Source organism: Planococcus citri, chromosome 2 (genome assembly GCF_950023065.1).
Source record: "Planococcus citri chromosome 2, ihPlaCitr1.1, whole genome shotgun sequence".
Taxonomy (NCBI): Eukaryota; Metazoa; Arthropoda; class Insecta; order Hemiptera; family Pseudococcidae; genus Planococcus; species Planococcus citri.
In genome coordinates this window covers 22561118-22585242 of record NC_088678.1, presented here as the reverse complement: position 1 = coordinate 22585242, position 24125 = coordinate 22561118, and the positions used below count along the sequence as shown (strand labels likewise).

At 34.5% G+C, this 24125-nt stretch overlaps 2 protein-coding genes across 4 annotated transcripts in view; one reads left to right on the top strand and one right to left on the bottom strand.

The window, feature by feature from the left end:
* Window positions 1-21620, top strand: part of LOC135835074 (melatonin-related receptor-like) — a 118485-nt gene extending 96865 nt beyond the window's left edge. The window contains exons 1-2 of one of the 2 annotated variants that reach the window (XM_065349143.1): window positions 11069-11193; window positions 16266-21620. In XM_065349143.1, the coding sequence (XP_065205215.1) occupies window positions 11178-11193; window positions 16266-17215 (966 nt within the window). In that variant the 5' untranslated portion in view covers window positions 11069-11177 and the 3' untranslated portion in view covers window positions 17216-21620. Of the gene's footprint in view, window positions 1-11068; window positions 11194-16265 lie in introns of those variants that run through there. The other variant, XM_065349142.1, reaches the window with a different exon arrangement.
* LOC135835069 (uncharacterized) lies at window positions 6-11015 on the bottom strand. 2 transcript variants are annotated; one of them, XM_065349136.1, is made up of 2 exons: window positions 10864-10990; window positions 6-3250 (listed from the first exon to the last, which is right to left on the bottom strand). In XM_065349136.1, the coding sequence occupies exons 1-2, from the start codon at window positions 10881-10883 to the stop codon at window positions 397-399; spliced, it is 2874 nt and encodes a 957-aa protein (XP_065205208.1). In that variant the 5' UTR covers window positions 10884-10990; the 3' UTR covers window positions 6-396. The 2 variants fall into 2 exon arrangements, with proteins under 2 accessions (XP_065205208.1, XP_065205209.1); XM_065349137.1 differs by lacking the exon at window positions 6-3250 and adding an exon at window positions 8379-10614 and having other exon boundaries at window positions 10864-11015.
* Window positions 21621-24125: the final 2505 nt, after the last annotated feature.

Genomic DNA, 24125 nt, shown 5'->3' with positions numbered 1-24125 from the left:
AGGAGTGTTGAATGAAATTGGATTCTTTATGCTGCAAGAGGTAGGTACAAGTACAAAAATATGCTTGTGAGAAATTAAAGTATACAGATAGGTGCCTATATGAAAAATACTTAAAAATTAGATGCGTCGAATGTCGTTCTTGAAAAAACACTTGAATTAAATTATTTGCATACCTAATTGATTTTTATTTACAATATTAAGTCGAGACATTAGACATTATTATTTTTGCAGTAAATAGGTACCTACTAAGTAGGTACATTTCGAAATACTACTTGATACTTCCATAAAACTCAGCATCTATCTAAACCCATACGGATACATCTTCGTGATTTCATCTCTGATCCCATGATCATGGTTCGTAATCTGTGAAAGTATGTGATAGTAATTTTAAAATTCCTATTGACAAGACCCATTGACAGTGCTACTGAAATTTGTCACAGTAGTCAACGGCAGAGTTGTGGGTTTTGTTTGGTTTGTGCTACTGAAATTTGTCACGGTAGTCAATGGCAGAGTTGTGGGTTTTGTTTGGTTCGTGCTACTGAAATTTGTCACAGTATTCAACGGCAGAGTTGTGAGTTTGGTTTGGTTGGTGCTACCAAAATTTGTCACAGTAATCAATGGCAGAGTTGAGAGTTTTGTTTGGTTCGTGCCACTGAAATTTGTCACAGTAGTCAACGGCAGAGTTGTGAGTTTCGTTTGGTTTGTGCTACTGAATTTTGTCACAGTAGTCAATGGCAGAGTTGTGGGTTTGGTTTGGTTGGTGCTACTGAAATTTGTCATGGTAGTCAATGGCAGAGTTGTGCGTTTGGTTTGGTTGGTGCTACTGAAATTTGTCACAATAGTCAGGGGCAGAGTTGTGAGTTTTGTTTGGTTCGTGCTACCAAAATTTGTCACAGTAATCAATGGCAGAGTTGTGAGTTTTAATGTTTGATTCGTGCTACTGAAATTTGTCACGGTAGTCAACGGCAGAGTTGTGTGTTTTGTTTGGTTTGTGCTACTGAAATTAGTCAAGGTAGTCAATAGCAGAGTTGTGAGTTTTGTTTGGTTTGTGCTACTGAAATTTGTCACAATAGTCAACGGCAGAGTTGTGAGTTTGGTTTGGTTCGTGCTACTGAAATTTGTCACGGTATTAGTCAACGGCAGAGTTGTGGGTTTGGTTTGGTTGGTGCTGCTGACATTTGTCACAGTAGTCAACAGCAGAGCTGTGAGTTGCGTTTGGTTTGTGCTACTGAAATTTGTCACAATAGTCAACGGCAGAGTTGTGAGTTTTGTTTGATTCCTTTTCGTTCGGTTAGACTTGGAACCGGTCACATTTTGGATCAATTTCTTACTAAAATGAGTCGACACTTGTTTTTGATCATCTGTATGAATAATCAAATACCACACGTGATCGATATCGGGCTGCGAATAGTTATAAAATCGGTGAGCTCTATCTTCAGCAATTTTAAACCCACTGGTATCCGAAGTTTTAACAATCAGCGCGATATTGCGATGCACTATGCAAGTAACACATCTTCTATCCGCATTCTTCACAGTTTTTTCGTAAGTTATTGGTTGCGGATAGTCTTCAATGACCTTTAAATATTGATTGGTCAATGCTCCAAGATGGATAATCGACTGATGTACGAATTTCTGCGTCACTTCGACGGATTTCGAGGTGTTGAAGTTGCTCACGTTCAAAGGTTTCAGCTCGTTGAATGCTTTTGTGAGGTATTCACTCAGGTCTTGCTTTACTGTCGTGTTTGCCTTTAACGAAAGGAAAATATCGTATAAATGAGAACCTACTAGTGTCAGATCGATATTGGCGACTTTTTCGTAATAATATTGCATGTCAGTTGAAAATTGGAGTTGTGCTAGTTGATTTGAAATGGTAAATGCGCTTCTGGTTCTGATTGGACTGAGAAGTCCTTGCTGGATTAAGAAAGAAATGGCGGAACAGTTCCCTCCCGAGGCGAATTGAGGTTCTTGGAAATCATTGTCGATAACTTTGGTGAAATTTGTCAAGGAAAGGATTTCATGACTTCCGTGTCTTGTTGAGCAATGTTTGATCAATTTACAAACCACGTCCAGGTATTCGGGTTCTTTGAGTAATTTCCATATGAAATTACTCGGACCACTAGGCTTTTGACGTCCAATCCAAGTATTGATATTCGATATCGAGTCTTTGCTTTTGAAATAATCTACGACGCAAGAAGTGTTGTAAATCTTTTGGTATTTCGTTTTGGTCTCGTATCCGTTGCAGTATTGATCGATGGTGGATTTCTGCAGCTCATCGCATTGGTGTTTTTCCAGCAATTGATTAACTTCTTGTTGAGTCAGACCATATTGAGACGTGTAGAGATGATCGTCGTAGAAAAATGACGTAGTCAAGTATTTATCGAGCTCGAAATCGTGGATGCCTATGTTTGTCACACTTGTTATCATTAAGTATCCTATTCCATGAGACATATTTCGTGATAATCCCACAACATCTTCTTCAAAAACTCTTTTGATGATATTTAAACGTATCGGGGAATCTATGAGATATTTATGGACGATATAATCGTAATTATCAATCAGTAATACTACAGTTCTGTTGTAATATTGGTGTAGAATTTTGCTGAGATGGGTAATGTAATCGTGATACATGATCATGAAACTCTCCTCACCTCGACCACTTTGCAAGATGCCAGAAAGTAGGTTCAATTCTGTACAATAATTTTCCTTCAATTGCGCTTCGATTGTTCCATTTTCAAATGCTCCTTTTGTTAAATTAGATATCAAATTCTCGTGATCATTTATTGCATAGAATAACGCGGCTCCGTAATTTATGAAAAAATCTCGTTCATTTGGTAATTTTGTATTTTTTTCGATATCCAGCCCCATGTCTAGAAATATTACCGGATGCTGAGCCAAGTGTTCTGAGATAATTTCTTCACGTTGGGCGATTTTCAATGGTTTGAAAAGCTCATAGGCATTGGTTTGGTTCCACGGTGTAGGTTGAATAAGGCGGGTTTGATTATTATCAACGAATTCCATTTGGCAAAATTTCCTGATCATGGCTAAATTTGTACTTTTACCGAAACCTGATGGAGTATTGATGAATACTCGAGATTCATCTTTGAAAAAATCCTCCAGTAGAAGTGTTTTATCGACGAAGTGTTCTGATGAGACGAATTGTTCATCGAAAGAGGCGCTGTGGATGGGGTTTAGATTGATTGCGAAGAGGAATGTTATCAATAGGGTGGCAGAGGTCTTCATTTGAATGGATCTATAACAGATTTAATAAAATTTCATTTGAATAAATTTGCGTTGGTAAAAGAAGATGAGACATGCAGTTGAGGAGCTGAAAAGAGTTCAAAAAAATATTGTGCCAAAAAATTACCCAGACTAAACATGATCCAACGCACTTTTTACAGAATATTGAGTGCTCTAAAAATAATAATGTTCAGAATTTTCCTATGTCAAGAAGTGAAAGCAGTCATTATTTTTATATACCAAGGAGTTTTGAGAGTCACATCGGACATGGCTGAAAAAAGTGACTTTTTTGGCATTCCACAATGTTTTTCGAAAGATTTGGGTCCTCACTCCTCAAAAATATTATTCTTCCAGCATAGGTACCTACACTAAAATAGAACCTTCAATCGTGCTGTAATATAAATTGGACAGGTAATGACTGATGAGGGGTTTCCAGGTAATGATTACCTACCTGTTTGATTTTTTAAAATCAATTTTTGCGTTTTTAAATAATTTTGGAGAATTCAAGATTTTACAGGACACTTCAATTTTTTTTTTTTTTTGAGTACCTACCTACCTAGCTAGCAATTCTGGGAAAAAGTTTTTATCATAGTATTTTCAGACCTGCTGAGTACGAATGTAGCATTAGTTTTTAGTAAAGTAAAAGGAATTTTTGACAGTGGAAAAAAGCGATAAGTGATAAGAAATCATAAATTTTGCAACCTGATTATCTTGAAACTCCAGGTAGTGGACTCAAAGTGGCATCAAATTCTGAAGTCAATGGGTAAAGGACGTTTGAAATCTCAAATTACATACAACTTTTTTTGGCGGGGGGGGGGGGGAGTGATCAAGGTACTGCGCAAATTACACAATCCAAAAATGTCAAACATCATTTTTTTTTCAAAACGGGACTTATCAAAATCAATGAATCCAAATCTGAACATGTAATCTTCACCTACTACTCCAGGAATCTGCAACTTACCAGTGAAATATGTACTTATTTGGGAATTCACCTTGACAACTGACAAAATAGCCCAGGAAAATTGCAGAAAAAAATGGGCGAACCCAAACATAATTGCAAACAAAGGTTTTTTTGGTGAATATTGTCTAGGGTGGTGTGCTGAACAACATACTAAAAGTCCCCGCCCCTACCCCACGAGCTACCCCCCCCCCCCCCCCCACAGTGGATCAAAGACCCCCAAAATCAGTTTTTCATCAAGAACTCCTGAAATATTGAATTTTGAGTAAAATGAGCCCAGTGATCATTTCATCTCCTCCCCAATACCTATCAAATGAGCTATTGACCAACTCCCTAGCCTCAAGGGGGTGGCGCTACGGCCCCTCAACTTCAAGTGATGTGATTTCAATAATTTTAGATTTTATGATTTCGGACTTGTAACCTGTTCTAATTGATAAAATGAAGTCAAACTTGGGGAATGGGAATTTCTTTTGGGAGCTAGAGTTGACCTCTGGAGTGGGAAGGGTCAAAGTTGAAAATTACAGAAAGGTCATTTTTTGGAGGGGCATAACATGACCCCAAATGGATGAAAAGGGTCCAAAATCATACCATCGGACAGTACCCTATCTGTGATCAACATATCCAAATTTCAGCTTCCTAGGTCATCCCCACCCCATTTAAAGCGGAATTAAGCTAAAAATCCCCTTATTTTGCCCCTATTTTTGTTTTTTTCCATCATAAAAGGAGTGGAGATGACCTAAAAAGCTAAAATTTGGATGTGTTGATCACAGATAGGGTACTGTCCGATGGTATGATTTTGGACCCTTTTCACCCATTTGGGATCATGTTATGCCCCTCCAAAAAAAATGACCTTTCTGTAATTTTCAACTTTGACCCTCCCCACTCCAGAGGTCAACTCTAGCTCCCAAAAGAATCCCATTCCCCAAGTTTGACTTCATTTTATCAATTAGAACAGGTTACAAGTCCCAAATCATAAAATGTAAAATTATTGAAATCACATCACTTGAGGGGTCGTAGCGCCACCCCCTTGAGGCTAGGGAGTTGGTCGATAGCTCATTTGATAGGTATTGGGGAGGAGATGAAATGATCACTGGGCTCATTTTACTCAAAATTCGATATTTCAGGAGTTCTTGATGAAAAACTGATTTTGGGGGTCTTTGATCCACTGTGGGGGGGGGTTAGCTCGTGGGGTAGGGGCGGGGACTTTTAGTATGTTGTTCAGCACACCACCCTAGACAATATTCACCAAAAAAACCTTTGTTTGTAATTATGTTTGGGTCAAATTGCATATTGACTGCGCTAAGACATTAACATGGAGAATAAAATATTGAGAAAAAACGCAATGAACTGAAACTGAAACTTGAAAAGATGAGCTGGCTCTTTGCACATTGAGCTAAATTACGTAACAAGCTTCTACTTCACAAAACCATCATCAAACCTAGATACAGTAAGAGCTCGCTATAACGCTCTTCAAGGGACCAGAAAAAAGAGTGTTATGAGCCCAAACGCGTTATAAGCAAAAGTCTCGTTTTAACGCTGATGATTGATGAGCATAAGACTGCGAATTATCGTTTTAAAGCAAAAAGAGCGCAATAAAAGAAGTGGAAACGTGAACTTTATTTTGAATATGAAAAACTGCTCCAGATGGAAATTAAAAAATCTGAAATTTTAATTTGATTTGAAGGTCTGCTATAATAATATCAATGGCTTGGTTTAAATATCACATAAGTCCGGGATTTTCAAAAATGCTTTTTTTGTGGTTTCTTTAGTAAAAAAAATGAGGAATCTGAATTTAAAAACCAAGTAAGTCGAAAATGCACCCTAGCGCTGTAATCGGCAAAAATCCAAGATTGAAAAACACGTAAGTCCAACCATAGATATAAATATTAAACAGGATCGGAAACTTGTGAAGCAAAAATTCTTCACCTTTGGGGAAATTCGACCAATCAGAGCCTTCACCTCCCAAAAAACACGTGGTCTACAAGATTTGGGATTGGTTGATTTTTTTGCTTCACTTTTTCCTGTACATTTTAAATGTAAGTGTCCGATCTAGTTTAAATCCATATCTATGAGTCTGACATACGAGGTTTCTATTATAAATGAAAAACACATAAGTCCAACATACGAGGTTTCTATTATAAAAACCACGTAACTACAAGAATTTCATCAATTTTAAATTTGAAAACCTCGTAAGTCCTTGTTAAAAACCATGTAAGTCTTATGTAAGTATGATGAAAACCTCGTTGTCCTTTCAAAGTGCTTAATTAACTGCTTATAATTGATCAACATATAAAATATCATCAGGCCATACTGTTAAGACCCCTAAAATATAATAATGCAATCTGAAACTGCAAATAACAACATCTGAATGTTTTAAACGTTTTTTTTGCTCTCCTGAAAAATTTACGATTTTGGACTTACATGCTATTTATACCAAGCCATCGATATAAATATCTATGTCAGTTTTACAAAACTGTTTTCTGTGGTCAAAATTTTCAGAAAGCATCCAAAAAGTAATCAGCAGTAGCTTACCAAAATTTTTAAAAATTCTACTTTGCAGTTGTCTTCTCAAGATTATGATGAAAAATCTAGAACTCTACTCTTTTGTAAAAACCTATAGAGATAAATTTGCCTGCCTTTTTTGTAAGAATTGTAATCAAGCTTCTATTAAAGTTTGATAAGATTATCAAATACTCAATCTTACTTTTTTTGGCCAAAATCGAAAATAATTCTACTTGTTTGTACGAACTGAAACTGTTGAAAGTTGAAAAACAGATTTTTTGGCAACATTTTGCCATACCTAAAAGTTTTTGTTTATACTTTTTTAAAATCAAAACTGCAAAAATTGCAAAAGAAAAATTGTTGTTGTGGCCAAAATTTTTAGAAAGTCAGAATTTTTTACATGAAAGTAAGTACTATGCTTTTTTGTAGCAAAACTTTTGTTGTCAAAATTATTTTTAAAATGAATCCAATCCCAAAACCTATCTCAAAACCTAAATTGTTATTTTTGTTGATCCCATACCAAAAAAATCCTGAAACTGATATAATTTTGAACCCAAAACAATCCCAGAACTGAAACAAAATCGTTTGGGTTTGGGATTTCAAATTTTTGATTTTTTCCTGATTTGATTTTGATAAGTTGTCATTTTACATCATTCATTCAGATTATACTCGTAGTAACAGAAAATAACTCGACAAATTGAGCAAAATAAATTCGTTTAAAACATCAAACTAATTACGCTATTGGATTCCCTATGTAAAAGCCTCCTAATTTTTAGACCCCTTGCAGGATTCATTAGTCAATTTATTGGGCTTAAAATTGGTTGAAATGAAAATCCCAAAACTGAAATAAAAATTTAGAAGAGCAGAACCAAAACAAATGCAATCCTGAAGTGAATAAATTTTGATCCCAAAACTGAAACCCAATCCCCGAAATTGTTTTGGACCCACAGCTCTGGTATTTGGACATATGGTTGGTGACCAGCTATGGGGCACTGCAAAACCACCATATATATAGAAATAATTCAGCAGATGCAGAGCAAATACCTTGTTCGAACAAAGACCCCCATCACAACTTACAAAAATATGCAAACTATCTTAAGTTAGAAGAAATACAACGATTTGCAACCAAGTAGGTATTCATACCGCCTTCAAAATCATCCTAACAATGAAATCGAACCATCCACCTTCTTTGTACCAGATGTAACGAGACATTTGCATTAATTTAGAAATTTTACATATGCAATCAATACTATGCTTCAGATGTTTTTGTTTTTAACTGTAAAAGCATTACCTAAATGAAAAAAAAACTGGACCCACGTTGAAGGTTTCTGGCTCAGCCTCCTTTAAGGTTGAAGAGCTCAACATTTTTCTGGCCAATCTTCTATTTGATATAAACTTCCTCATCCAATTTTCGTCAAAATTCGGATTATGTTTTTTTTTCATTTCTCCATAATCCTTTTGGTCAAAAAATGAGCGAATCTGGCGTTTGACTATAACCAAAATGTATTCTTGCTTGAAATTTGAAATTTTGAATGTTGATATAAGTTTTTTAAGCTCGAATTCATTAATTTTTATTTTTGTAAAAGTGAAATACAGATAGATATGGTTAACAACATTACTGATTCTTGAGGTCTCATTCCCCTGGTGATCAAATTCAAGAAAATAATCCATATTCAAGATGTTTAAGATAGGTACAAAATATCCATTTATTCTTCATTGTGAGATATCTTAATTTACTATTTAATTTTTCAGATAGGTAGGTACCTATTTCACAAAATTTATAATACCATACATAGGTAAGTAAAATAGGTGTCTAAGTAATTTCAATTTTCTGAATTTATAAAAAGTGTTTCATCTTCAAGTCAAAATAAACATCATACGAGTAAATTTGACAAAGAATGTATCACTTATCATAAGCACCATCATAACTACCACCAAATGGTCTAAATGTCCTTTCACTCTTGGTTTTATTAATTTTTATTTTTGGTATTTTCGTTTTTTTAGGAAAAGAGGTAACATAATGATAGGTAGTATTCCCACTAATTTCATCTTCAAACGTGCTAGTCCTGACATCAATGAGTACTTTACGATCAGGTTCTAGACGAATAGCCAAAAATACAGCTAATTTAACATCGGGTTCTTTTTCAATGTCATATTTTTTACGAGCAAGGTTCATCAAAGACTCCAAATCATGCTGATCTGAAATTTTAATAATTAAAGGAACTCCATCTTTCTGAACACGCGTGACGCTTCGTCTGATTAAATTACCGCTATTTTTTTCAAAGCAGATAGGTTGAGGGAAATCTTCGATGACTTGAATTTGTTGATTGGTTAAACCAGCCAAATGAATGATCGACTGGTAAACGTAATCTATTGAAATCGTCGTTCGATTTGTAGTGTTTTTGATGAAAGGACCATATAAGGGTTTTACTTTGGCAAATTCTGCGGTCAATACTTGCATTAAATTTATTCTCGGACCTGTGTAATTTCTTTCTGGGTTGAAAAATTCACCTATTCGACTACCGATTGATTTCAAATCAATATTGGCTATTTTTTCATAGTAATGGAACAAATCACTCTTAAGCTGGTTTTGTGCTTGTAAATTGGGTATAACGAAGAGACTTCTACCTTCCTTTATCGGGCTTAGAAAACCTGTTTGAATCATGTATGAAAACATGGACGAGTTCGCCCCCGAAGAGAAACTCGGTTCGTCGAAATCTTCCAGGGCAATTTTAGTGAAATTAGTCAACGAGAGTAAATCATTCCTTCCGTGTCTGATTGTGGTATATTTCAACATTTTGGATGCTTGATCTAGATACTCTGATATTTTGAATAGTTTCCATAAGTATTTGGTTGGTTCACTGGGGTTCTGTTGGCTAATCCAGGTTGCATTGTCTGTAGCTTCCAGGTACTCGACGACGCAGCTAGTATTGTAAATTGTCATGTTTTCGCCTCTGATGGCGTACCCGCCGCAATATTTTTCAATTATTGGTAACTTGGATTCGAAGTCGATATATATTCCGTCTAGATTTTGGATTTCGGTTCCATTTATACCGAAATAAGAAGAAAAAGTATGGCTGTTGTAGAAACTGTATTGGTTCAAATATCGATGAAGTCCAAAACACTGGAACCCTATCGTCGTGATGCTGGTCATCATTGTATACCCGATAACTTTAGGAACTTGGTAGCTCTTGAATAACATCTCTTCGAAAATACTGTAAGCTGTATCTACACACCCTTTAGACTCGATGAATGAATTATGAACGATGTAATCGTAATTATCGATCAATAAAACGACGCTTTTATTGAAGTAGGCGTTCAGTAAGTTGGCCAAATAACGAATGCTTTCCTTGATCTCGAATTCTAACAAACTTCCACCCATAGTTTTCTTCAAAGCGGTTTGTTCAGCTCGTAAAAGACGAATTCTATCATCCATAAGGAAATGATTGACTAACCATCTATATGGGTAAAAAGTCTCATTCAGTTGGACCCTATAAGCCTCGAGTATTTTATCTTTGGTGATTTCTCCTTCGATTTGCAATCTCATATCGAAAAATATTACCGGATGTTGAGCTAGATGTTGAGCAACTGTGTTTTCATCATTTTGGCCAATTTTTAAATTTTGAAAAAGGTTTTTAGTGGCGGACTGCTCGTCTAATGAAATATTTCCATTATCGTTGACTTTGATTTCGCTAAATTTCTGTATCATTTTCAAAGTGGTGGTTTTTCCGAATCCTTGAGGAGCTGTGACGAATACTCGAGCTTCATTTTCGAAGAATTTCTGCAGTAGGGTTGTTTTATCTATGAAATATTTCGCCGAGGTGAACTCTTCGTCGAATGTGGCTCCTTCCAAAGGACGTGGATCGATGAATAAGGCGAGTATTATAAATATCCATACGAGATTCTGTGACGTTAATCTAAGGCAAAAAAGTGATCATGATCACCGAAATTTGAAATTTCTTCAAGTGCAAATCCTTTTCCAAACTGAGGAGGAAAAATCTCCCGTCCCCCTCACCCCAAAAAAACAAGACCTTCCGTTTAGTTTCATATTTTGTAATAGTTTTAGTGAATTTTAAGCTAAAAATAATCCCAGCTGATTTGAAAACATGGTGATATTTTGGTAACTTTTTTCGTTTCTTATCATACAAAAAATTATAGATACTTACATTGATCTCAATCTCGTCATATTTTATGCACCGTACCGAACAAGTTTCACGAAAGAACAGAAAAACTTGCGGTAGCGGAGCATTTACTACTTTATAAAAAAAAAGTTATCAATTTTTCTCAATCGATCAGATCAAAAATATTGAAATATATGACATTTCGTAACATTGAAATGAGCAACTTTCAACTTGATAATTTCTCGAGTATCTTATACGAAATAATGAATTTTAAATTAAACGGTTTCAACTGTCTTATCTCGTATCTCGATATTGCCGAGTGAATTAAAAACTCTTTCGCTTGAATAGAATGAACTGAGATGGAAATAATATTACGTAAGTTATCAGCATAATTCTTACTTATTTTAACATCGAGAAATTATTAATTTTGACTTTGTTTCTTTAGCATCGTTCTTAAAGACTTGAAAGAGTTGTGCAAGAAGGAAATGCTGGTAAAAGAGTATTGATCAAAGATAGGCTTATTGCGTTATATACTCTGGTTGACGTCATCGTCACGCTCAAAAAAGGGAGAATTTTAAACGTTATAGCATTTCTATTCTTTATTTCAGTTCTTTTCCGGAGATTACCTACTTATTTAGAAGGAAAGATGTAAATGAATATACTATAGAAGAATACTGATTAGATTTGTAAACTTGATATGCTCAGCTTACTTTTGTACGATATCGTGTAGAAAAATAGGTACCTACCGATGTAGTATGTACCCCTGGCCAGTAATATAATATTCTAAAGATTCGAGATGAATTTCAACCTTAGGATAAGTAGATAGCCTTAAGTCTTTATTCTTAAATTATAGAACCAAATCACGATTACTTATTTATGCATCTACGCATTTTCTTATTTCTGTAGATAATATTTTCGCACATAAAAAAATTCCTATTCGTATGTATGATTTTGAGAAATGACAGAAAAAAAAAGAGTACGTACGTGTACCTTTACTTACTTATTCGCATGGTGTAATCTTTACAGTGACGAATGGGTAAATAGGAGAGAAGTAGAGGGTTTAGAAGAAGGAGAAGGAGAAGGGTTGGCATTTTTGTTATTTTTCTTATGATGGATCGAAGATGAATGCTTCTCGGAATTTATACTATGTGCATGCAAATAAAGAAAAACGAGCTTATATACATATAAGCTGTAAGGATGAATTGTAGCGAACTGTGCTCAGTGCTGCTGCGAAATATTCCAATCAAGTCCCCAGAGAGTGATAATTTAAGTGGGTAATTTTCCAAGTAATCTTCGATGTAATCTATACGAAAAGCAAACCGACCTTTTCGAAGGTTGTTTTGAACGATTGAATTGAAAGATTTCTCCATAATGAAACTGAACTGAATGGAGAATAGGCAGATTCATATCGTTGTTGCGAAGAGAGTGAGCGGAGAGGACAAGGGAAAATACATTGAATTATTGATGTGGCGGGATAAGAAACCAATAAGGAAATGAGAGGGTACATTTATTTCATTTTTCGACTTTTTTGTAATTTTTTATCTCATAAAAAATAATTTGTTTTTCGCTTTTTGAATCATCGATTTGGTTTTACTTCTTGAACGATTATAATATTATGAATTTAATCAATTTTCAAAGATTTTCCTCTCACTTCGCTCGGCTTGATTTCCTATTTTTTTCAATTTGAAATTTTTAAAATTTTTAATTTAAATTTGAAAAATATTGAAGCGAAAGAAACTGTACCACACTTTTTCATGTTTTCAGAAGTCTGGAAAATTTTTAGGAACTCACCTATGTGACCACCAAGCCTTACTAGTATTCCTTTTTATCAAAAAATTATTGGCAGAGAATTTTTCAAAAATCACCTGTCGATTTTTTTTACCAAAAATGACCAGTTATTTACCAAAAGTCATCCGTATCTTAATATGTAGTAATTTACCAAAAAACTACCACCAGTTTACAGAAAATCACCAATCCTTTGCGAAAAATTACCGGTAATTTACCAAAATTACCAGTAATTTACCAAAACTCCAGTAATTTACCAAAACTATCTGTAATTTACCAAAATTACCAGTAATTTACCAAAATTACCAGTAATTTACCAAAATTACCAGTAATTTACCAAAATTACCAGTAATTTACCAAAATTACCAGTAATTTACCAAAATTACCAGTAATTTACCAAAATTACCAGTAATTTACCAAAATTACCAGTAATTTACCAAAATTACCAGTAATTTACCAAAATTACCAGTAATTTACCAAAATTACCAGTAATTTACCAAAATAACCAGTAATTTACCAAAACTACCAGTAATTTACCAAAAATGAGAATGACCACTTATTTACCAAAAATGACCAGTCATTTTCCAAAAATAAAATTACCAGTAATTTATCACAATTTCCGGTAATTTACCAAAAATTGCCATTAATTTACCGAAAATGACCGGTAATTTACCAAAAAATTACCACCAATTTACTGGAAATCACTGCCATTTGCCAAAAATTACCAGTAATTCACCTAGTAAGAACTACTAGTAACTTGCTGAAAAAAAATTACCAATAATTTACTAGAAAAAAAAAAAAAAAATACCAGTAATTTGAGTAATTTAACAAAATTCCAGTAATTTACCAAAACGACCAGTCATTTACCGAAAACGACCAGTCATTTACCAAAAACGACCAGTCATTTACCAAAAATAACCAGTCATTTGCCATATAAGTAAAATTACCAGTAATTTACCAAAATTTCCATTAATTTACCAAAATTTGCCAATAATTTACCATTAATTTACCAAAAATGACCAGTAAATTACCAAAAATGACCAGTAATTTACCAAAAACGACCAGTCATTTACCAAAAATCACCAGTCATTTATCAAAAATAACCAAGTTAAATTTCCATTAATTTACCAATATTTGCCAATAATTTACCATTAATTTACCAAAAAATTACCATTAATTTACCAAAAAATTACCATTAATTTACCAAAAATGACCAGTAATTTACCAAAAATGACCATTAATTTACCAAAAATGACCAGTCATTTTCCAAAAATAAAATGACCAGTAATTTACCAAAAATGACCATTAATTTACCAAGTGAAAACTACTAGTAATTAACTGAAAAAAAATTAGGTAGGTACTAGATAATAATTTACTAAAAAAAAAAATACCAGTAATTGGAGTAATTTAACAAAATTCCAGTAATTTACCAAAAACGATCAGTCATTTACCAAAAATTACCAGTCATTATCATTTACCAAAAACGACCACTCTTTTACCAAAAACGCCCACTCATTTACCAAAAACGACCACTCATTTACCAAAAATGACCAGTCATTTGCCATATAAGTAAAATTACCAGTAATTTACCAAAATTTCCATTAATTTACCAAAAATGACCAGTAGTTTATCAAAAATGACTAGTAATTTACCAAAAATGACCAGTCATTTACCAAAATTTCCAGTAATTTACCAAAAATTACCATTTTTTTTCTCCTTTTTGCTCGCTTTTTTATTTTTTCACGACTTGCTTTTTATTTCATTCAATTTTTTGCAGGTTCTCTTTGAGGAATAACCATCGTCATTCCAACTATAATTCTCCCAAGGTGGTGGTGAGAGGAAGGGGGAGGGGGCTGCAATCTTGTTTCTCTGGAGCAAATCATAGTCTTATCTCTTTAATTATAAATGGTCTCTCCTGTAATTGGCTTTAGCTGTTGGAGAGACCTAAATTGTAAAATAAAAAAAATAAAATAAAATAAAATAAAAAACGACCAATAATTTACCAAAAATATGATCACGTTAAAGACTCTGTGAAGAGGAAGGGGGATCAATGTACCCGGACAGAAAAATTGATTCAATATTTGAACTCAGTGCCTTTGAATTAGTAACAACCAATATGTTATTCCATTTTTTATTTTTTTGAAATTATATCAAAATGGGGGAATGGGTGTATTTTTTATCTAGGAGTGTTGAGATCTAATTTTGAAAATAATTTTTCGAAAAAAGAATGAGAAAATATTTGTGCTGTTATTTTTTCAATTTTTCAAATGGTAGCAGCTTTCAACTTTGAAATTCAAGATTATGGGTAGATAAATTGAGCTTTCACAGTAATGTTCGGTTCTGAACTTTTTAAATTTTAATCATTGATTTTAAATCTACTATTTTTTCTCTTCAAAACTTTGCAATATTTACTTCAAGTTCAACCAGTCTCGAGTTATGACTTTATGAGCCCTTCAAACTCCAACGTAAAGATTATAAGGCAGCCCCCTCCCCCTCCCTCTCACCACCACCTTGGGAGAATTATAGTTGGAATGACGATGGTTATTCCTCAAAGAGAACCTGCAAAAAATTGAATGAAATAAAAAGCAAGTCGTGAAGAATAAACTCTCGTATTTACGGCAAACTGGTTATGCAATTTTATTAACATCTTTACGTTTTGTGCGTATTATAGATTTGAAAGGAGAACAACACTGCATTGTCGGGTTAGCCGAGTGCGATTTTCATCAAAAATTATCGATTTTCATGTTGATTCAAAATGTTGTATTTTCAAAACTGGTCACTCATCATGGAAATGGGTATTAAATATCACTCTTCATGGAGGATTTTTCGGAAATTCCGACTTTTTGATCCTTTTTTGAGCAAACCTTGACTATGTCACTGGACTGAATTGCAATTTACAAATAATCATTTTTTTCTTCAAAATTCAAGATATTATAACCCATGATTTTTTCCCTCCCCCCTACCCCTCATCCTCCCGAAGAGAAAATCCTAAATGCGGATCTGAACCAGGCCAAATATGCACAAAAATGGTCTTCCTTACTTGAGTCGAAAACGTAAATTTAATATTCAATTTAGAAAAGTTTTGAAAAGAGGTGGCATTTAAAAAAAAGAAACTTTATAAACCGAAAGAATGTAGTCGAGTGTGTTCTATAATAAATTATCCAAACTCGCCAAATACGTAAAAAAAAGAAGAGTAAATATTGATGTTTTAACCTATTTCCGAAATTTTAAAGAGCTACAATACTTCAAGCATACTCGAAGGTTGCTACTCGTATACTATACGAGAATAGTAATGGAAAAAAGAAAAACGACGACGTTCTCTCAAAGGATCATTTTGGAAAGGTTCATTTTAACTAAAGATGCCAGTGAGTGGTCGAAAGCTGTAGCATATAATAAAGGACGAGCTAAAGGCAGTGGTTTTGTCTCTCCCATGGGAGAACTTTTGAGTCTTTCACTTGGCATAGGGCTTAAAAAACTCGATCGCGTCGTGAAACCAGTAGGTAATAAAAACGAATTGGTAATTACGATAAGAAATTCTCATCGAGTCTTCGCGGTCCGTTATCATATCAGAGGAGCTATATAATAAAATACCACCATCGTCGTCGAGTTTATTTTTAACGTCTTTTTTTGATTGTTTGTTTGTTTTTTTCTTTTCGTTGCAGGTAATGCTTACATCGCGAACGTAGCTTTGGCAGATTTACTCATCAGCGGTATTGTTATAATGGCGTCAGCTGTGGTTCTATTGGCCGGTTTGGAGGATTGTCTTCCAGTGTGTCATTTACAATGGTTTCTCGGCCTGTTGTGCGGATTAGTGACGATTCTGAGTTTATTGGCGATCGCTATGGAGAACTACGCTCGTCTGTGTTTATCACCCGAATGCTATGCCAGAATCACGACGAACCGTATAACCACATCTATAATCTTCATTTGGACTGTTAGCGTGGCTCTGGTCACCCTGCACTTCTTCTACAATCTCGGTCCCGAGTACTGCAACAAGAAAGGATTCGGTAATAAGCCTTATCAGTTCGTAACGGCGGCATTTTTTTTCCTCATACCTTTATGTGTAACTGGAACGTTATACGCTAAGATTGTTTTGTGCGTTCGAGCAGCCAGAGCTCACGCTAGTTTCAAGCCGCCTCTGGCGTTCAACTGGGATTACTCTTTGATGCTGACGAATATGTATAGTTACGTTATGTTTATTATATTTTGGGCGCCGTTCGCCATTTTCATGACTTTGCCGCCGATCGAACCGCTGGGCAGGAAACCATTTTGTTGGTCTGTATGGTTCGCGTTGAGTAAATCTTGTTTTAATAATTTACTCTATTGTATATCGAATCGACATTTCTGCGACGCGTACGTTAAATTGTTCCACTACTGTTGCTGTAAAACAACGGTGACATTTTCGCGTAGACCGAGGACAGATGGAGCTCGACCGTCGGGCGATGTAAGGGTTCACATTATCCCCGGCTATAACGTTTACCCTTATACGAGCCCTCAACGGGGTAGCACAGGTAGCGGAGAGAATATGAAAAAGGCGGCTAGCAGCGGTAAAAGAGCATTTAGAAGCGCCGGTCGTCATCGATCTAAGGATCGTGACGTGTATCAATTGTAAAACGTGTTTGTAAAGGCCGTCAATTATTTCGAATTTTTTTTTCCTCCTGTAATCGTTCTGTTTTATGTTTGTTTGTTTTTTTTAAAATTTTTGTTTCGTTTTTTCAAATACCTACTACCATACTTTGATAATCGGCGACGACGATGATGCTAACGTCGATATGCTTTATGATGTTCGCAAGCCTAAGTGTGAAATTGTGTTTACGTATTTTTAATGATTTTTATGTTATATTATTCTGTAATAAGTGTGTGTGTTTTTTAATTTTTTTTTTTTTTTTTTTGTTTAAAACCGAATTTTAGTATGTTAAGTTTGGGATGGCGTTTGATTAATTTGGATTTCCGCGAAGCCGAGTCATGATGCATTTTATTTTATTCAATGTCAAAATAACTCTAAATCATGAAACAGTAGGTACCTACCTAACAAAATTTGTTTCAATTCAGTGTTATTGGGGGGGGGGGAAGACGCTTGAATGGTACTGAAAATTCTGCAGATATCAACACCGATATACCCACTTAAGTACTATACGAGATGTTTCATCATGGTTTGAGAAACATTATCAAAGTACCTACTACCACAGAATTTTTCAATTTTTGGTGAATTTTTGAAAATCAAAGGGCTAAAAAAGAGAAAGACATCTCTGGAAAAATAACTGGATGTGATGTGATCTGGTCACATCTTCCCATCAAATTTAGTTAGATCACTTTTTTTTGAAATGAGAGGAATGAGGGGAGAGGAGATTTAAACGAGGAATATGAAAGTTACCTGTTACCTGTTGGTTGGTAACGGTGGCGTATACAGCTACAAGGCTAGAGGCACAGGTCATGGAGAAAGGAGAGTAAGACTGAAGGGTTATGAGCTATTTCAGGTAGAGTTTTAGGAAGATTGAGTGAGTCTCTTAAATAAATTGGTATGATCTTGACAGATGAGTAAGATGTGGGAGATAATGAGTTGGACTTTGCATGTAGAGCATATTGGAGGGATTCTTTTTTAAACAGATGAGAGTGGGTGAGGAGGGTATGGCCTGTACATACACGGCATAAGGCAACGGCCTGCGGTAAATCTTGAATGTTGGTGGTGTGACTTTGATTGGGAATTAACCATGAACATATGGCTTCCATCACATCAGATACAGGGACAGGTGTTTCTGGTATAGGTGAAATCCTTAGTGACAGCTTTGCTGCTAAGTCTACTGTTTCATTTCCCAAAATTCCTGAGTGGGCTGCAATCCAGGCTATGGTAACATCCATGTCACACTGGAGAGATGAGATTTCTCAGGCAATTGGATGTTGCTTAGATTTTGATTTTAGTTGAGAGATGGAATTTAGTAAATCAGTGAAGATCACAACTTTGTCGAGTCTGCTCTCAATTGCCATGTTTAAGTACCTATAGCATATACAGTGGAACCTTGATAACTCAAAACTCTTCAACTCAAAAACCTCTATTAGCCGAACCAACCTTCATTTCCCTTGAAATCTCTGTAACACTCAGCGTTAACTTTACTAGGATATAAGTCAAAATTGACTACCCAGTTGGGTGAAAATCTACCCTTACATGACATGAAAACGTGGGCAGTAATTCTGGCACTTTACACCAATACATATCTGCCCATTAATCCGTGCATACTTGGTTTTTCTGCCATCAAGCGTAAAAACCTGCCATTGCTGTTTAGTTAGTTCATGAAAAATTTTTGGCTTAGCTGGGGATTGAACCTGGGTCTCCGGATTGGAGAGCGAGAACTCTCATACCCTAACCATCAGGGCAGATGATATCAAGAGAATAAATAGGTACCTACTTATTCATCGTGTACTAAGCTAAAACACACGCGTAAAATACCACATTTACACATGTTTTTAGCGAGTATGCGAATACTTAAATATGCTATGAAGCATTCTCGTAGCATTGACTTGCAGAAATACGCCACTTAATTTAAAAGCGTAGTGACCTTACACAACAAAAATATGCTACAAAATATTCTTGTAGTGTGTTTTTCAGCTGAAATTTTTTTCTCGAGCGCAGAAAATGTAGGTAACAATCTGAAAAGTTGCTTCAAATTACACCTGTGAATTGGCGTTCAAGCTCTTTAAGGCATTTTTATCAGCAGAAGGGCAGATTTTCACCCAACTGTGTACGCAGACCAGGCGTATCTCGAAGCTCAAATTTTGCCAAAAATAGTGAGAAAGCCTCTATAAGTCGTACGTTGTTGGGCATTTACCTCTATACTTGAATATTTCTATCATCTTTTATGCACTTACATATCTCTCAATTCATTCTTTTTGTAAGACCTCTATCACTCAAATGCTCTCAAAATCTAACCTGCATAACTTGAAAACTGATGATCTTGAAAACCTCTATAAGCCAAATGAATGACCAAGCCCCTTGGATTTTGAGTTATCGAGGTTCCACTGTAGTTTACATAAAAGAATACACTGAGAAAAATGTATAGTATAAATTACAATAAATTTATAGTGAACGTGCTCCAGTATTGGAATTATAGTCAAAATTACTATAACTATAGTAAATGAAATACTATAATTATAATAAAAAATACTATAATATAGTAAATATTACCATACGTATAGTATTTCATTTACTATAGTTATAGTAATTTTGACTATAATGCCCAAACTGGAGCACGTTTACTATATATTATGATTATTTATACTATTCAAATTTTTCTCAGTGTACTGAACAAGCATGGAAGTGGAAATCGCAAAACCTCACAATCACAAACGACCAAACAACCACAACGATCCACAGATTTCAACCCATCAGTATAAAAAGAAATGAAGACGAAGAGCTCTATTCCAAAGTGGGTTAAGTCATTTTTAAAAAAAACATGTTTTACGGAGATTTTTACTTCAAAAGTGAGTTAAGTCATTGCTTTTTCAAAGTGATTTTTTCTACAAGCAATTGTTCAATGTCCAAAGAAAGGAAAGGTGCACTAACCTTTCGAAACAGAACAAATAATAACAAAAATTTTAAACGCATTTTTTGGTGCAAAAAATAACTTGACCCACTTTGGAATAGAGCTCTTCAAATGAAATCATCAGGGGCGAAGCGTGCGTGTAAGCCAGTAAGCCGGGCTCACATGAGAAAAAGAAAAAAAAGAAAATATTATTTCAGTAGGTACAGAAATTGTACAGAAAATTCAAATTTTCAAAACGCGAAATGATAGAATCAAAATTATCTATTAAAATGTGGGGTTTGGGGTAGGCAACTTGTTCTGCTGGAAGCCCTATTCGTTCGGCTTCAACCATTTCAACTGATTGTGAGGCTGGTTGAGTCGTTCTGACGCATGCGCATATAGTCGTAAGTGGTAGTGAAGGGTGAAGGGAAAGAGTTGTCATTAGGCGCGTTGGTGAAGCCGGCTTCAAGCTCGCTTTTTTCGCGTTTCTAAACATTGTTGAATTGCTCAAATTGTTTTGTATTTGTACCAAAAACGTTTGGGTAAAACTTTTTTTCCCAGGTTGTTTAAACATTTTTTTTCAACACCAACAATTTTTTTTTTAATATTTCGTTTTTTCTAGCTTTTTCAAAAGAAAAAAAACGTAATTAATTTGTCAAAATTGAATGAATTAAATTTTCTTTGCATTCTTCAAGATGAATTTTGAAAATTTTAGTTCCTAGTCTTAATTTTCAACTTTGAAGGCCTAACTCAGCCTAATTTTAGATCAAAATTCAATGCAAAAACAAGCTGTGAAATCAAAAAGTTTTTTGCAACACTATTTTTAATTTGCAAATGTTGTTTGGTTTGGTTTATAATTGTTATAAATCGAACTATTATGAGTATCATATTTTTAGGGGTCATTTTTTTCAAATAAAATAATTGATACTTCCAATTTTGATACTTCTGCAGCTTTCTAGCTTACATGCCAACTTTTTCACGCTTTGCCACTGGAAATCATTATACTGAGAAATAAAGTTATTGATGATTTGAGTACCTATTGAGTTGAGTGTGTTCAAGTAGTGATGTATCAAATGAGAGAATATTTTTCTTAGTTGATTTGAATGGCAGGACATTCAAACGACAAAATAGGATATTTCAAGGACATTATTGTTGACAATGGTTCAGCACGACCATTTAGGTAATGCAAACGACAAATTTGATTTCATATACGAGTAATGACGAAAAAAGAAATGTAATCCGCCAAATCCACGTCCAAATAGAATTTTGACGGTAAAAAAATTGTTGTCTGGAAAAATGAATGATCCCCGCCAAAAAAAAAATTTCCAGAAAAATGACTTATTTTGTAATAAGAAAAATGTTTGTAAAAGTGAACAAATAAACTTTAAGAATGGGAAGTCCTTCATTTTTGAAAAAATTCCTTTTTCAAGTTAACTTCAAAAAAGTTTTGTTTTCCAAAAAAGCTTGATTTCTTGCAGAAAATGCTAAAAAATTATGAAAAAGTTGTTTTTTTTAGTTGCTAAAATTTGTGAAAAAGTTTAGTTTTTTGGTCAAAATTTTCAAAAAGTCTTTCTTTTTTCCAGAATTATTGAATAAATTTTGCTTTTTACAAAACAGCCAAAAAACCTGTATTTTCCTCAAAAACTGCCATAGGTATTCTATTTTTTTTTTAAATTTTCCTTTCTCTTTTCTTTTGTAAAATTTCAAAAAATAGTTCAAATCGCTAAAAATTAATAGAAAATTCTGGTGGTTTTTTTGCCAAGATTTTGAACAAGTTTTTAGTTTAGCTTTTCTGGTTAAAACCACAAAAAAGATCTTGCTTTTCATCAAAACTATTAAAAAATCTCTTTTTTGCCAAAATAACTGTCAAAAAATCTTACATTTTCGTTTTAAAATTGCCCCAAAGTGTGTATAAAAACTCTCTGGTGAAATTTTCAATCCTCCAAAATACTCCCATCTCCTCCTGTAAAAAAGTTCAAAAAGTTCAAAAATCGCAACCCAACCCTCTTCTTTGGTCTTCAATTCAAGAGGTAAAAAAATCACAGAAAATTTGAAAATCTGATCGAAATAATTTTTCTCTCATAGTTCTGAAAAAAAAGAAGGATAAAACGTCCCAGAGAGTATTTTTTTTTATCAATATCAATTTTTCAATAAGTGTGATGCATCCTTTTTTGGTTGACAAAAAAATGTTTTTTAATTCAAAAGGATTGATAAAATTAGGAGGCAAAAATCAAGCAGTGGCTCCATACCCTTTTTTGGAAAATTTTTGATATTCTCAATCTCAACACGTATAAAAAAAACCAATATGAACAATTTTTATGCATTTATCCACAAAGTAGGGTTTTAACCAGGCACTCAATCATAATTTGGAAAAATTTCCAAGTTTTTGGATCAAGTAGCTAGGTACCTACCTGGAATTTCTAAAATTCGGACAATTTTGAAGGGAAATAAAGCTATACTCTAATTTGTGCATTTATCCAAGTATTTTCCCCATTTTTTTCCCAAAATCTGTTCGTTGTTTTTTTCTTTAAAATATTTAGGTACCTAGGTAACTAATTTCATCATCATGACTCGGCTCGAAAAATTCATAATGAAAAAAAAAGAAGGTAAAAACCTACGCCAATGGTCTGTAAAGTGTCAGTGTGTCACCCTAGTATCGATGGAATGTTAATTTGAGCTTCCATTTCTACCCCACGAAGAATTTGCCTACGATACGAATGCCTCTGAGATGTTTTTTTTTTCATCAAGATAATGCGCCTTTCACGAGGGAACGACTTTTAGCGATTTTCATTTCATCTCTGTGATTCCGATTCCGCCTTGGAGATTATGAAATATTAAAATACTCGATGCGTAAAGCGTAAAATTTGATTCGCAAAAGTTTCTTGGTATAAGGTTTGAATAAATGGCATATAAGAATGCGAGGAAATATGTTTTCGCTCAGGATCCAGGCGGTCGCTGCCATGTCGCTGGGTCGCTGGCAAAGCAAAACTCTCGTCACGAGTAAAGTTTTTTTCTTCAACCTATGTCATTTTTTACGGATTGGTTTCAGTTGTGTTTTCTTGTTTTTCTTCAAGATGTATTATAGCTTTTACAGCATCGATTCAGCGAATATAGTGACGAGCACGACGACGATGATGACGACGACGAGAAATTTCACCTACGCAAAGTTTCGCCTATATTGGTACTTTAATTTTATATTTTCTGGTAATTTATCTTTCTTTCGGACAGTTTGAATATTAAACCGAACCCCTATTGGCGAAATGAAATTTATATTTTTCAAACGATAACCACCGCGTATTAGAAACTGATACCGGAGATGGAATTAATATTTCATTAAATATCGATTTCTCGTACTATTTTTGCTGTCGCCCCGTCCATCTGTGTAATATTTTTGTTCGCGTTCTCGTAATTAAAAAATTTCTACGACGCGACGTTAATTTTATCGTGATATCTTCTCTCTAATAAGATGCGCTCTTTTACGATATCAATGACAATATCGTGAAAGTTTTTAGTTTCAGTTTCGTATCGCGATAATTCGAATAAGTAGGTACCTATTGATCGATGGAAAAATTAATTTTCTTTCTACGAAATGATTACTCGAGGTAATTTACTTGGGTGATTTTTTTTTTGGTTGGAGTTTCTCGTCGTTGCAGTAATGTGGCTAGAGAACTATTCTTTGTAGGGAGCTCGTAAAGCTCGAAATAAAATTGCATTCGAGTCGTTCCTCTTGCGCTGGTAATTATCTCATCTTTGCATAAAAAAGCCCTTTTTTCCCTAAATCCTAAATTTCATCCTGTCTGCAAAGCTTTTACAGTAGGTACTTATGTACCTATGACGTATATAAGTTCTCGCATATACATTTATTCAGGCAGGTAAACCATAGACACGGGCGGAGATTCGTAAATAGAACTTCAATCACGAAACCGAACACACCGCGAGCGTGTGAGAAACTTGAGGCGACGATGAAAATTTAATTAACTCAGCTACTAAAACCTTATAGGTAGA

Bases quoted from the DNA above. Each gene is read 5' to 3' on its own strand.
- LOC135835069 (XM_065349136.1), bottom strand. From the start codon at position 10,883: ATGACGAGATTGAGATCAAT. The intron at 3,251-10,863 runs GTAAGTATCTAT...AATCTGTTATAG, and splicing joins ATGACGAGATTGAGATCAAT to ATCCATTCAAATGAAGACCT.